The sequence below is a fragment of the Ornithorhynchus anatinus genome, chromosome X5 (assembly GCF_004115215.2).
Source record: "Ornithorhynchus anatinus isolate Pmale09 chromosome X5, mOrnAna1.pri.v4, whole genome shotgun sequence".
NCBI lineage: Eukaryota > Metazoa > Chordata > Mammalia > Monotremata > Ornithorhynchidae > Ornithorhynchus > Ornithorhynchus anatinus.
In genome coordinates this window covers 15,539,631-15,555,278 of record NC_041753.1, presented here as the reverse complement: position 1 = coordinate 15,555,278, position 15,648 = coordinate 15,539,631, and the positions used below count along the sequence as shown (strand labels likewise).

General features: G+C 44.8%; 2 protein-coding genes across 8 annotated transcripts in view; one reads left to right on the top strand and one right to left on the bottom strand.

Moving 5' to 3' along the window:
* MCC (MCC regulator of WNT signaling pathway) overlaps positions 1–925 on the top strand; it is a 341,667-nt gene extending 340,742 nt beyond the window's left edge. Inside the window, exon 21 of one of the 2 annotated variants that reach the window (XR_003755957.2) lies at positions 247–925. The gene's annotated coding sequence lies outside the window, so the exon portion shown is untranslated. Of the gene's footprint in view, positions 1–243 lie in introns of both variants that reach the window. The other variant, XR_003755956.2, reaches the window with a different exon arrangement.
* Positions 926–2,248: 1,323 nt separating this feature from the next.
* Positions 2,249–15,648, bottom strand: part of DCP2 (decapping mRNA 2) — a 55,035-nt gene continuing 41,635 nt past the window's right edge. For 4 of the 6 annotated variants that reach the window (XM_029054943.2, XM_029054944.2, XM_029054941.1 and 1 more), the window contains 2 exons: positions 14,739–14,790; positions 2,249–9,763 (listed from right to left, as the gene is read on the bottom strand). In XM_029054943.2, the coding sequence (XP_028910776.1) occupies positions 9,597–9,763; positions 14,739–14,790 (219 nt within the window). In that variant the 3' untranslated portion in view covers positions 2,249–9,596. The remainder of the gene's footprint in view (positions 9,764–14,738; positions 14,791–15,648) is intronic. The other 2 variants (XM_029054942.1, XR_005659649.1) reach the window with 2 other exon arrangements.

Below are 15,648 nucleotides of genomic sequence, written 5' to 3'. Positions count from 1 at the left end.
CAGACAGGGGGATACAAGCTGAAGGATGGCTTTTTAACTATCGCTATGGTGCGGGAGAGGCTGGTGGAATTACTGTGAGTTGCATGGAGGTTGCCTTCCCTTAAATGTATCTTGGGACAGGAGTGGGAGGGGAGGGGGAGGGAGTGCCGTGGCTTAAGACCCACTCCGTTATGCTGAGGTTTCAGAGGGTAAGTTCCCCCATTGTCCTTCTGATTGCCCCTCCACCCTCAATGGTGGTGACAGCAGCTCTTGGGCTTGCTCAGAGCTCAGGACCACGTTGGAGCTGGGGAGGAAGAGAAAGAACCAGAGGAGGGCCTGAAGTGGATGCTGGCAGAAGCAGCCCCTTCCCACCTCTGCTCAAGCTGGACCTACCAAGCTCATCTGCTCCCTCTCCTCAAATTGGCAAAACAGCAGCAGCCAACAAGCACCTGGTGTAAGGGAGTAAATGAGGGAAGTCCCCTCCCACACACACACCCCCAACACTTTATTTGTAACTAATTTCTAAACCTTTTGTTCAAGTCTCTTATTTACTATCTAAATGTTTCTTATTGTTTGAAAAAAACATGCTTTCTACCACACTTCAGTTAGCGATTAGAAAGCCTACACCAGCTTGAATGTACTGCCACTGTTATTAAAAGGCACATGTGGCTTAAGTTTTTGCATTCATCAGTATCGTCCTATTTTGTATTGAAAATTTCATTTAAAAGCTGCCATTTAACACTGTACTATATCTTGTAATTTTAAAGCCTTCACTTGGATGCTTTATGTGATTTCAGATGCATTTAGTTTTAGGTGCTGTAAAATAGCTATTTTGTGTTTGTTATAGAATTGTAAAGAAACCGGCATTTATTTATACAGAGACATTTATAGTACTTATTTTACAAATGTTCTTATATTCTGAATAAATATTTCTAATGCCAAGAGGTTCATTTGGGTCTGTGACTCCATGCTCATCTCTCCCTTCTAATATTAACCTGCAAAGATTTTTCCTCCACTCCTGCTACAAAGTTCCCTCCTGCCCCTCCATTCATGCCCAGGGACAGGTGACATTTGCCAGGGGTAGTGAGTGATGTGTAACAGACCCAAGCTCAGATGGGTGGAAGGATGTAAAGAGCAAAAGTTCTGCCCTTGAGTCGCCATCTCCCTGGCCTGCTGTTCTGGCATCAGCAAAAGTATTTAGGGAGCTCTTACTGGGTTCTGCCACTGTACTAAGCATTTGGGCGCAAGCCTCCCCTCCCAGCGGGTGGTGTGGCCTAGTGGAAAGACCATGGGAGTCAGAGGGCCTGGGTTCTAATCCCAGCACCACCAATTGCCTGTGTGACTTTGGGCAAGTCACTTCACTTCTGGGCCTTAGTTACCTCACTTGCAAAATGTGGGTTAAGACTGTGAGCTCCGCACGGGATAGGGACTGTGTCTGACCCGGTGCATGTGTATCAACACTTGTGCTTAGTACAGTGCCTGGCTGTAAGTGCTTAAAGACCACATTAGATAAAATAAAAAAGCAGCCACTTGGAGGCTGCCCCTGCCACAACAGTAGGAAGAGAGGAAGGCTGGAGTGGGAAGGAGACACCAGTAACTCAGGTGCACCGCTGCCATTGCAGGAAGTCAGACAGGGCAATGGGATCCTAGTTTGATAACTACGATTTGGTCATGGGCTTGCTCTGAGGCCCAATATCTCTAAGTGCTAAACCCCAGCCACGCAGGCTTGTCCCACAACTGCTTAAATAATAATAATGGTATTTATTAAGCACTTACTATGTTCTAAGCACTGGGGTAGATACAAGGTAATCAGGTTGTCCCACATGGGACTCACTGTCTTAGTCCCCATTTTCCAGATGAGGGAACTGAGGCACAGAGAAGTTAAGTGACTTGCCCAAAGTCACAGAGCAGACAAGTGGCAGAGCCAGGATTAGAACCCCCGACCTCTGACTGCCAAGCCCGTGCTCTTTCCACTAAGCCATGCTGCTGCTCCTAAATAAATCATTAAATAATGTTGTGATTTTAATAGCATAACACCTTACCTGGCACACCTCACCCTCCAGCATTTACTAGCTCCCGGGCTTACAAAAGCAGATGCTAAGTTGCACCTTCCAATGCCACCGAACAAATGAATCCAATGGCCATATAGATTAACTGGGTTTCTGCCATCATTTCAGCAGGCACTCTTCCAGAAGGCGGATGGGTTGGAGGGGCAGACTGCCCCTCTGCTCTAGCCTCTAAAATGACACACTCACATGAATACACAAAATTGTAAACAGCTGATTTTTAATGAAACTTAATAGATGACAAGTAAATCACCAATGCATTGTTCACATTACAAATACTGAAACAGAACTGACTGATCCATCGCATCAGATCTTCATTCCCTCAGGTTAGTAACCCACCTGGATTCCTCTTAAAGAAATGTGTGCACTGGCCTTCATCCTCGCTTTCCAAAGACAACCAACCACCTTCTCGGCTGTGGGTAGCCCAGTTCAAATCTATAGTGCTGACCTTTTATCTGTGGCATCCATGCTGGTATTTGGCATTTAAGGCAATATGAACAGAAACACTCTATGCTAAAGCTGTGAACAGAGACGGCCTCAGCAGTAAGCTTCACGGATGTCGCTCACTGCAGAGAGCAATCTGTTCACTCTTGTACTTCAAGTTAATACAGTAATTATAGAGAAGTCAATATCTCAATATTCAATGGTAAAAAAAAAAAAGCATCAATACAAAGGAAACCAAGCTGACACTCGATGTTTAATAAAACAAAGAATGTGTTAGAGTTTCTCAACTGTGTATGCAAAACTCCTTCAAAAATAGTCACTCTATAATAACTATTAAATAGCTGCAGTTAGAATGAATGGATTCTGGTGAGACAAACACAGGGACTGGTCTTTAGAACCATCAGGTAGTCTTGTCCCCCAGACACAAATTAAACCCACACATACCTGTTGAACTGCCTTGTGTGACACACTGACACCATTTGCCAGAAAACCTTTGCTTGTCACCTTCATCCCCCACTCTCTTGCCCCTGGTCAGACATATAGGTAGCATGGAAGGAGGTGGTGAGTTGCTGCTGCTACAAGTTAGTCACCCAAAAGGTTTGACCTTGATCCCACTCCATCACTTGCTATGGGCACTGGGGCATCCAGCCCACTCTTCTGAACTCCTAATGGGTATTAGAATGGTTTGCTTTCCTGTTGTCTTGTAGGTGACTGATGGTCACTATTTAATAGTTATTACAAAACAGAAGGCAGATAATTTGACTACCATAGACTTTTTTTTTTTGGCAAGTTTTGCTCCCTATCTCCCTTGAAAGAGATAATTCAAAAAAAAAAAATAGAAAACTGCTAAACCACCATTTTATGGAGGTCACACTTTCGCTGGGGTGGGAAATGGGGAGTTTAAAAACACAATGTGCCTTAAAACTCTCCCCTGAAACATTCCCATTTCTGCCTCTCAATAAAACGATTTGCTAATTGCTTCCTTAGTGAGTGCTGTTTGCCTACCATTATCTGGATGCCTGCATATTAAATGTCTTTAGGTTGGTGTCTTTAACATGCTTCATCTCAAGGTTGTCTTCGTTCTTGCTTGTAAGACTAGTGAACTGTTTGTTTTTCAAACAAACATTCCAAAAACCTCTGGACAAAAATATTAATTGCTTTCTCCCTGGACTACGAGGCTGTGCCTGTTCCCCAAAGCAAACCCTTTCTCCTCCCCTGCAAACGGCACACACACGCATGCACGGCCCTCTCATCAAGTTTTAATTTGACATGCTAAACATCTATGTATGAAATATATATGTCTATATCAAGAGAGAATGAGAGAAAAGATAATAAAGTAAAAAAGGAGGAGTGAAATCACAGGCACCTGGCTCTCAGAGACAGCTTTGCTTTCAGTCAATGAAAGATCAAAGTCCAAAGCTCTTTCAGGCTTGCTTTTGCCAGAGCCAAAAGGTGAAATTAAAATGACTGCGACAGACAGCAGGGTCTTGCCTGCAGTGTGGCTGAAAGCACATCGTGCTCAGGGAACAGTAGTGAAATGCACAAGGAGATGCAGACTCGTCTTCTTGTGCTTTCCAGTCAGTGCTTATGTACAGTATGTGAACAACATCAGTATTTACTGAGTGCCTGCGTGCAGAGTACTGTACTAGGCATTTGAGAGCATACAATAAAAATCGAAGACATAGTCCCTGCCCTTGAGGAGCTTACAATCTAATGAACAGTGCAAATGCCAACCCTTTCTCCCCTATTTCTGACCCTCTCCCTTTCTGAGATTAGCATATCGCTAAAAGTGTTAGAGGTTTTTGACAAGACATAGCGCTGGGCGGCATTCATTTAATTTTTATACTCACTGCTCTTTTTCCTGAATGCACATCCCGGGCCATTTAAAAAAAAATAACACAAAAAACCCAGTCAACACAAAAGCCAAGCTAATCTGCCAAGTGTCTATTGTGCCCAAATAAGGAACATAGAACTATTTCTCAAAGCTTAAAAATGAATAGCAATGTAGAGTCTCGGGTCCAAAACGTTTAAGCTGCAATTGAAAACCGGTTAAGAGTATTTACAATTGAAAATTTTCTAAATGGTTAACATCCCTCCGCTCATAAAGGCCTATTCCAGAGGTGGTGAAAATGCTCACAAGCAACTCTGAGAGAATGTGACCGTGACATCCTCCTCCGTTGGCTTCGACTTCACGTTTCCAATCAGACAACCAAGAATGATCCTGGATTATTTAACCTGAAGCCTAGCCAGGAACCCCTGCCCCTCTAGCTCGAGTCCAAGAGGACTTGCCTCCTGCTACCAACCTAAAGCGGGAAATGCATAGCTTGCCAGGCAAAGGTGTTTGGGGGTGGGAGGGCTCCTTAATAGGCCTAGTGCCTGCTTTTTGGCAGGGGCAATCAATCAGTTATATTTACTGAGCGCTTAGTGTGTACAGTGCCCTGTAGTAAGCGCCTGGGAGAGTACAGACAGTTTAACAAACATTACCTGCCCACGACGGGCTTACGGACTAGATGGGGAGACGCAGGATGGGTCACGGAGAGAAAATATTCCTGATGGAGGGGCAGAAAGGAGAGTCCAAGAAAGACAGCCACACTTGGCTTCCTATCAAGGCCAGGACCAGGAGACCTGCTCCTTGGTTTGCCCTGAGGATTGGCCTGTTATGGAAGACTGCTTTGAGAAGCCCTGGAAGTTAACCCTACCTACTTTTAGGGCAGTGGAAGAATGGGCTTTAAACTCATGAGGTATTGTAAAGAGTACCTCCTTTCAGACTCTGTACACTGCCACCTAGAATCCCCCCTCCAGCCAGCTCAACCCCACTTCACTCTATATAGCAGGATCCACTCCACACCTTGAAGGGCAGCTCCTGAAAAGAACATGTCAAGACATGCACCTTAAATGCTGCCTTTTACGGTGTGTCCTTACACGCAGTTCTCAACCATGCACAATAGCCCACACCTCCATGAAAGGTCACCATCTTTGCTCTTTGGAAGCCTTTTACACTCCACCTTGGTTTGAATGGCATAAACACCCAGGCCGTAGCTATCTTTCGGGATCAAAGATGACACTACCGATCACGAGTGTGGATGAGAAAACCAAAACCGACTTGCAACTGGCGGTCCCTTCCACACCGTGTGCCTGTTTAAACCATCCTTTGCCACTGACGCATTGGGATTGCAAAAGGTAATCTGTCCCCTCCCTAAAACCACTCGTCCAGTGCCGGTTGGCCCTGGAACGGCTTTTGGAGCAATTTCACGCCATCTTCTTCGCGTGAGATCATGAGCCTGGTGGAGGGGCGGAACGTGGATCAAGTGAAAAAGGAGAGACCAAGATGACAGCTCCATGAGTCAATGGAATACTTTAAAGGGAGAAAAACGACCCAGTAGGTGGTTCAACTATAGTTGTTGACGTGACTGTTTGGCTGTGTGCTATTAGCCACTGGTCACAATTTTCTAAGGGAGCAAGTTACTCCAGCCGGGCATTGAGCTGTTCTCCAGTGAAGGGAGCTGGCAGCCAATGATGACATTTACTGAAAGCCTTTTGAGAGCCTGGGTGCAGAACATTGTACCCACCGCTTGGGAAAGAACTATACAATCTATGCATTTCTCCTGCTGCCACATAGGTGTCGATCACTAACCAAATCACTAGGCCCACAAGCCATATGAACCTTCGACTTTTGGTGGAGAAATGAATCCTCCTGTGCAGTCAGGGTTGGAAATTTTCCAGGAACCAAACTATGGTATACAACTTCAGATATATGTCTTTTTTCTCACAGATAGTGATGTTCACAACGATTCTTTAAAAACAAAACAAAACACACAAATAGCTAAAAGCTCTTCAAAGACCCACTGCCAACCCGCTCCTGTGTGGGAAGTGACTACCTCAACAGACTTTTACTCCTCACCACTATAACAATAGGGGCCTTTGACTTCTAACTCTCAGATGCACAAGTTATTCTCACCATTTCTTGGCCATTGTGGGATGAGGCCGACATTAACTAATTGGGGTGGGGAGGGGGAACCCCACCAAAAAATATAAAGCCACAATGTCATCTCACTTAATTTTCTAGTATATTTTACTTAAATACTAAAACACTGTCAAACATCTTCACAGATGGTTTGATCAGGTATTCTCACCTCTCCAAATTCCCAGCTATCACCAAAAAGAGAAGGGAGACAAGGGCAAAGGGAGGAAGAAGGGAAAGGGGGGGGAGAGGGCGACGTGACATCATTTGAACGTCTAAAATCACTCATCTGTTATTTCTTCACATAGGCTGACTTTAAAAAAAAACAAAACATGTAAACCGTACTCCTGCTTCTTGGAATACATAAAATGACTCATTTAACATCTTCAAAATCATAACAGTCACACATAAAAAGCACCCACAAAACTAATCAAGGCAAAATCCAAATGTTCATAGCACACTACACCTTGGGACTCAGGAGGGTGGCTACTGACATAGGAACTTGAAAAAACAAACTTCCAAACTATTCTCTCAGACACAAGATAACATTTAACATTTTAATGTCCTGAAATGCATCACACTCTACAAGAAGGATATTATTGCATATTTAGCACACATTTGTAGCTCACTGGATTTACTCAGAACACGCTGGATGACTCCAGGAGAGGAATTCAACTTCTGTGGTAAGTGCTGCCTTTACCATACCCTGAACACTGAGAAACTAATAATACACGGGGAGTGTGCTCGAGAAAGTTCAGTGGCATACAATGTGCACACCCCACTCGCATATATTCTGCATAGTTATTTTGCTTCCGACAGGCGTCATCTCACATTTTTATGGTTTACAAGTTTTCAATCCCAAATTGCCTACAGAGGTAAAAGTCAAAAATTAACAAATCTATTTCAACATTCCCCTTACTCTGTTTCATGGTGCATTAAGCAAAGCAGCATATCAGCAATATACTCAACTGAAAAAGAGAACATTTCATTTCTGAAGCTCACCCCAGAAACAAGCCCCCACAAGAGGGGAGCAATCTTTACCTGCACAGAATTTCACTGGCCGCTGGCTGCCGGGCTGCTCTGCTTGACACTTCTTTAGACCTGGGAATCGCAACTGCTGGTATCCAGACAGCTGAGTGCTGTAAAAATGCTTAAAACCTAAAATGAGGTCCCAATGAAAATGATCTGCCAGCCCGGCAAATGAAGATCTGCCAGGCATCATTTTATACTTTAAAAACATAGCCCGGAATGCTGGGACCAATGATATAATATGGCTTGTGAAGACCCAAGCAAGGGGACAACAGGTCTTAGAACAAAGGCAGAGAGAAAGACTCTCTCTTTAGTATTTAAAAAAAGAAAGAAAAAAAGGGTTAAAGGGCTCCCAGGAACTGACTGATGTAGGGCTCTAGGTGATAAGCTGTCAATATGAACTAGCCCTGCCCGGCACAAAAAAGGGTGGGTGACTTTCCTAAATAAACAACTTCCTTAAAATTTCCCCTATTTAAAGGCTAACAAAGACAAGTGCAGGGGAAAGTGTGTTCCAAAGAGCCTACCTAAAGTCATATTAAGTTAAGCCAGGCTGGTTTTCTTACATGGATCACTGTGGAGAGAAGGTGGGACTTCGGAACGAGGATGAATTTTGTGGCTGCAACACGTAAAAAAGTTTAAATGCAAGCACACCACAAAACCCAAACCCACCCAACAAAAACCATTAAAAAATGTCTCATTCCGAAGCAACTTCAACCTTTAGATCACCCTAGATACTAAACTGGGGGACTGTAGCCCTTACCTAGATTTGTTTCCAGAATCGTGAAGACATGAGGTACATTTCTTAAAGAGTAGGTGGAAATTCTGAACTAGTTTCACATTTTCCACCCACCCCAACACAAGGTGCTGAAATCGAGCAATGGCGACGGATTCTCCCGTCACGGGTCCATCATCCAAGAACTGTAACGCGTCACGTTTCGTAATTCGTCACACTCCGAAAGCAAACTGAAGTCTCATTCACCTTCAACTTCCACGCCCCAACATTGGGAAGCAAGGCGAGGATACAAGTCCAACATGTTAGAGCTTTTTAGACACATCCATACATAACTCTACCGCAGCAGAAATCTCAGCCAGGGCAAGACCATTTGTACAATCCTGGGGTGAAGGCTTAAGAGCAAGGACAGGGAGGGCGTGGGCAGAACAGCACCTGGGGGCCTGCTTCTAACATCCTGCTCTCCCCTCCTTCCCTTCAGAGACTGCCCAACAGTAGAACCCCAAATTCCATCTTTGGCTATCCCCCACAAAAACAATCCATTCCCTCTCCAGATTAAAGATTGCCTGCAGTGATGTGAAAGGGAAGCTGGCAGGAAGTCGGCATCCCATCCTCTCTGCTGTAAGACAATCTCAGATGAGTTCAAAAGAGAGCAGTGAGACACGCCGATCCCACACCATGCTTTCGGTAAAAGCCCACCTCTCATCCAGGCCCCAAACAGAGAAGGGAAGAGGCTTGTTGTGGGCAGGGAACGTGACTACTGACTCTGCTTGACTGTGGCTGCCTAAGAGCTCAGTTCAGTGCTCTGCACACAGGAAGCACTCAGCCCCATTGATGGTGATGATGAGCCCAAACTAACAAAGACAAAGCAATGCCAGCAATGTCCCCAAAGCAGTCAGTCGGCAATCCCTGCCCTTTACCCAAGTCATGAATGATCTTTGAATATGAGTGCAAAAGTGTCCCAGAGTCCATAAAGTCCTTTTATGCATCCCATTCACAAATATACTGTTATTGCATTTACTGAAAAAGAAGAGTGGAATATTTCCACCACCTTTACAACCTGTCGATACAGAAAAGTTTTCCAACGGCGATAAAAAAGCTAAACCGAGAACACGAAATTCAGCCTGGAAAGAATGCCCTCAAAAACCCAACTGAACTGGCAAGTCAAACACTGAGACGGGAAGTCTGTGTATAAAGGCGATACTGCATTTATAGTGCAAACCCATCTTTCTGGGCCGCTCTTCTCCTGCCAAGAGACCGGCCTCTCCAGAACCATCGCTGCATCCCTGCATTGCATTGAGAACACCTGAGAAAGGTAAGGCTTGATTAGACCTCCACTCTGCTGCAACGGGTCTTTGATCCTCGGGATCCCACAACACCTTAGCTATCAAAGGTCAAAGTTCTTCATTATGGCATTGTGGTCAAATTTGAAGCTCAGGAAAGCTCTTGAGGAGAATGTGAACTTGCAATGGCCATTACATGCCAGAGTGGGTCCCTCAGCAGGCTCGAACAGCTGTTCTTCACTGGAGCAGGACAAGTCATACGCTGCATCTGCTTAAGAGGGAAACACAAAAGAAAAAAAAAATTCTAACCATGAATCCCACCCTCTTCCAGGGGAAGAGCCAATGCATATTTCCCCTCCCACATGCAGGTGGGTGGCAGTCTTGGCATGCACAAGGAGAATGGCCATACTTTGCAATATTGTGACAGAAAATACGTGAGGGGAAAAAATCAGAGGTCAGCAAAGAGACAAGAACATTACAGGAGGGCACTCTAAAGGGATACAGAGGGGTCACTGGGGAAAGACCAAAGAGGCTGTGGGAGAAATGCCTTCCAGGGTAGACTGTGGCATTTTCTTTTTCACAAAGTGTCTGCTCTTCTTAGCATGGAAGAGGCATGTGACCCCAGTAGTCAACCCAGACAACAGCAGTAGAATCGATTAAAACCCCACGTGTAGAAAACTACACCAGGCACTTGAGAACACCCAAAAATAGACAGACACGTTTGACCCTGTCCTCAAGGAAAAGGATCACAGCATCACCTCTTTTAATTGACCGATTTAGTTTTCTTATGTGTGTACCTCTCCTTCCTAAACTAATTGGGCATTCTAATTCCTACTTTTTTAAAACTCACTTTTTGGCCGGGCCACAGACCCTGGAAGAAAAAAGCTGCAAAAATGTCAACGTTAAAGTCGACAGTGATTGGGATCAAGACCTTTAACCTAATGTGGAGCCAGATAATCCAAAAAAAGAAAAAAATGTTCCATCTTTAATGTTTCATGTTTTCATTCACGACTTTGAGGTATGCCAATTAATGCCTCTGCATGCTGCAGCAATACATTAAAAATGTAATAATCTTCATCATCACTATGGCACTTGTTAAGCACTTATGTGCCCAGCACTGTTCTAAGCACTGGGGAAGATCCAAGTTAATCACTTTGGACACAATCCCTGTCCCATATGGGGCTCATAGTCTAAATAGAAGGGAGGACAGGTACTGAATCCCCATTTTACAGATAAGGTAACTGAGGTACGGAGAACTTAAGTAACTTGCCCAAGGTCACACAGCAGACACATGGCAAAGATGGGATTAGAAACCAGATCCTCTGACTTCCAAATCCATGCCCTTTCCACTAGACCACACTGATCATTATTAATAATAATAACACTAACAACAACATTTATGTGCTTACTACGTGCCAGGCACCGTACTAAGCACTGGGGTAGATAAAAGATAATTAGATTGGACACAGTCCTTGTCCCACATGGGGCTCAGTCTAGATAGGAGGGAGTGGGATTTAATCCTCATTTTACAGATGAGCACAGTCACCTAGGGTCAAATAGCAGGTAAGTGGCGGAGCCAGGATTAGAATCTAGGCCCTCTGATTCACAGGCCTGTGCTCTTTCCACTAGGTCAAGCTATTCTCCAGTTAATCAGCAGGTTACCAGGGCCAACCAAAACAGTGGTGTTCTAGCATCTTGACTGCATCTCTACTGAACACCGATGACATCACCATGGTTTGCATTTAATTGCAAATTACCACAATAGCAGGGACATGTAAAGAGTTTTCCAGGACAGCATGGTTTAAGGACACTTATGGCAGTCGCTGTGCTGGCACAGACTTCCATCAAGGGTACTCAAGCTTCCAGGAAGGGGAACCGTGGGACCTTTTGCTCCTCTAAACATCGACTCGGAAGCACAAGCACCAGGGGACAGAATCGCCCTAGCTCTGCTCAGGTGCCAGGAAGCTCCCAACCCTGTGACCGACCTCCCTAGACCCCAACCCTACCGTAACTCAGCCCTTCCCTTGACTCCCAGCCTTGATGGTTCCCTTCTCTTTCTGGCAATATTAGGCGGCGAGAGGGGAAAAAGGCCTAGGTTTCCTCCCCCAGCCCGTGGTCATCCAGGGAAAGAGGGATTCTGCAGCCCTGAGGGTCTGACAGCTGGGGGAACAGGAAAAGAGAACCCTGGGGCAGGGAAACTGCCGACCCCTGACCGGTTGACCCCCTCAATCCCAGCAATCCCTGACCCTGGAGGGGGTAAAAGGGTGGAGGAAGAAGAGATGAGGCGAAGGATGGTTGGGAATCATCGGCGCATACAGAAGGGTAGCCAAACCCCATCCCTGCCCCAGCCCCCAAAAGAGCTGGAATGACCTTTATCCTCTCTCCTGACCCCCTGGATTATGGGGGATGAACCAGCCGCTAGGATTCAGACAGGATTGGGATCCAGGTACAGAGTCCAATTTCCCGGCCCACCAGCCCTGCATCTTTCCCTACTCCCACGGCTCCCTGCCCGACGGATGGGGATGCGAGTGACAGACTGGGAAAGGAGCTACAGGAATAGGGTGAGGGACTAGACCAGGGTCAGGAGCAGAAGAAAAACAGGTCCCTCATTCCTTAAACCAGCTTCTGCTCTTCACTATCCTTCCTGGTGCTCCTGATGCCTTTCTGACTCTGGTTTCTCTCCCTCTTCCCCCACTCGTTTTCTGGTCCTACCCAGAGAAGTGGGAGCAGGCACGCGGAGGGGCGCAAAGGGAAGGGAAAGAGGCCCACAGCCTTCACTTCTTACTCCCCACAAGTCCGGGGCTGGAGGAGTGAGGCTTTTGACATGGCTCACACTCTCTTTTCCCCGTCTGCTACAGATGGGAAAGAAGGGATGGTCTGTGCATGCATTAAACTATTTTAAAGCAGCATGACTTGAGCCGTATTTCTGGGCAGAACAAACCATCACCAGTCTCCTGTCTGCAACAGAATGAGCCAGAAAGGGGACTCCTCCTGCTGGTTCATCAGGCACAGATGGACTTGCAGGCCCTGACCTCATGTTGGTTTTCAGCAGGAGTAAGGTGCCCGCATCTACTATAGTGGCTCACCTTGTTTAAATCATTGCTAGGACCAAATGAAAAGAAATGCAATGGCAATCTTCATTTCTTAGGGTGCTTCTATGGTAAAGTCTTAAATTTGAAGGAAGAATAAATGCATACCTACTACACAGGAAATTTCATGTGATTCAGAATATGGACTGTGGTCGGGGGAGGGTCTTCTTCACTTTACAATGGGTTCTATTAAATCAGCACTAAGCTTACTGAAATTGTTATTCATTTCCAATTCTGATCATAAAATATTAAGACCCTGCAATTATACAATTTTGTGAGGAGCAATGTGGCCTAATAGAGGACGGGCCTGGGAGGCTGAGGGTCTGGGTTTTAATCCCAGCTCTGCCATGTGCCTGCTGTGTGACCATGAGCAAGTCACCTTCTTTGTGCCTAAATTACCTCATCTGTAAAATGGGATTCAATACCTGTTCTCCCTCCTACTTAAACTGTGAGCCCTCTCTTGGAACAGGGACTGTGTCTGACCTGATTAACTTGTACATTCTCCAGCATTTAGAAGACTGCTTGACACCTAGTAAGTGCTTAACAAATCATCATCATTAGGAAGTTCAAAGTTTCATTTAAAAAATAAGCTTATTAGCACTGTCGCAAGAATTTGGGCCCCAACTGATCAAAATAAAATTAATTTCCTTCTGAAATCAAATTAACCATTTATTGAGCACTTACTGTGTGCAGAGAACTGTACTAAGCATTTGGGAGAGTGCCACATGACAGAGTTGGTAGAATTACGCAACCTAAGTGTACCCAGGCCTGCTACTCTCTCGAGCCGTGAGAAAAATCACTCAACAGCAGAGCCATGGCTTTTCCTCCCCCATTCTGCAACACTTACCCAACCTACAAAAAAAAACGACGGAAGAATACTATCTGTAAAAGGAAGAGCTCTTTGAATAAATGGCACTGCAAAAATGTAAAATATTCAGCTCACCCATTAAGATAGTAATAGGACTAATGATATATATTGGTAGAAAAGAAATAAAGGCAGCAGGTGAATACGATCCATTCTAAGAGAACGGGTAGCAATGGGAGTAACCAGATAGGCCAATAAGTACAGGGGGCCGTGGGATCAAGACAAGGCTTTTTTTATTATTATTTAAATTTGTGGAGGGAAGATTTGAGCTTGCTTGAAAGTAGAAGGGAAGGAGCCAGAGGCAAAATACTGAAAATAGCACTGAGGGAAGGAGGAGGGGACAGCTACTGTTTTTAGAAGGCGAGACGGTACAGTGTCCAGAGGTGTGGGTAGAGGGGATGGATTTAAAAAGAGCAGGCAAGAGACCTCCTCCTGAGAAAGAGATGAGGAGGAGGAGAAAGGTGCGGAGGGGGTAGTAGAATGGAGAAGTGAGAGAGAGACTTCAGCAAGTTCAGATCTGATTGTTTCACTTTAACAAAGTATTTGGCAAGGGCATTGGGGCTTCAGGAGGGAGTCAAAGTTTTTGGAAAAGTTCAGGGGGATTTTGAGTGCGAGTCAATGAGGGAGGAATAGAAGAGTTAGAAGCAGAAGAGCAGGAGAGAGTGAACCTGAAGTGGCACAAGTCGATCCGATAACTGGATTTCCACCATTTTGCATGGATGCAGGAGTTGAGAAAATGGACTGTGGCAAGGGAAGGCAGATTTGAGGTTATGTACTTTCACACCAAAGGAGAATTGGCAAGGAGTCCAGGAGGGGCATGCTAGCTTGGGAAAAGTGGAATGGGTCCGCAGCGTGGAGATGGGAGAGGGGGTGTGGGTGAGGTGGCAGGACAAAAAAATTATCTTCAGAAGTTTGTGAGGTTAGATGTGGAACACTGTCTGGAGATGATCAACTTTAGCACATGTTCATGCTGATGGGTAGCTGAGGTAGGGGGAATCAAGAGGTCAGCAGAGTTGAGTGAAAGGAAGTAGATGGCTGGAGAGGGCAGGTGGGAAGAAGAGATTGAAAGGGCTTGTCAACATGAAGGTCAAAAGAGGAGGAAGAGGGAGGGGAGAATGGGATTTTTGAGCTGGGGTGCCTTTATTACCTTTCCATGAAAATTCAATCAAAATTAGGAATTATCCCACATATTTATGCCAACATTAGAAGGTTTTCTTTGATAAGTGATACTAAAGAGAGTGATAAACCCGAAGAGCGCTCAAGTCCAAAGTGCAGGCACACAAACTACTTACCAGAGTCAAAATGATTCTGAAGTTTTCTTGGATTAAGTTTTTTTTCACATTTCTATTTAAAAATACAAAACCATCATAAGTTACGCAGTTTATACTAAATGAAAGTCAATCAATTCTAGCATTGCTAAGTCCAGGTGAAAAATCTTACACATCTTTAAAATGCTGTATTAAATCTCCCATACGGTATGCAAAAAGTAGCTGGGTCAAACATGCAGTGGGTTCATGAATAGAAGGAAAACTGAGGGATTCTACCAATTGCTTTCCTAAATCAGGAAGAGGAACATCTTTGATCTCACCAAGCAACTGAATATTGATTGGACTGGAAGATAACTGGAATAAGCTAGTACAGGTATTTTTTTTGTTCTACAACTCACCTTGTAAAATGGAATTAGTGCTAGTCAGAAGTAGCAGAATAGCAAATTGATCCTAAAACAGAAGACCTGGTAGGAGGTGTCCCAGCCAGACACTGAGCCGATTTTCTGTGATTCAGAGGTGTGTCAAGAACACAAATGAATTTGAAAATGTTGTAATAACCCTCTTGAGAGGAAAGTCAGCTGTTGAAAAAGCTTTTCCCCCTCATTAATCATGCAATTCCATCAAGTTAACTCTAACTGCAGTCTTCTACTCTGCTAATAACTCGAGTGGGTTGGAATCAGAAAGGAACCACATACGTTATAAATCACAAGGGGACCTCAATTGGGTAAAGAATGAGATGTGGGAGGATCGGTTTTGTATACACATCTAAGCCAGGTCGCTGTTCTGGGTCACTATGACAGTTGTTTCACAGCAGGCTGGCTGAACACTCTCATCAGACCAGTTCAAATTTAAATACCACCTCAAAAAGTACTGTGAGCTGAATGCAAGGAGTGCAGACAATGCAATCCTTTAATAAAAACAGCTGCCAGGAAAA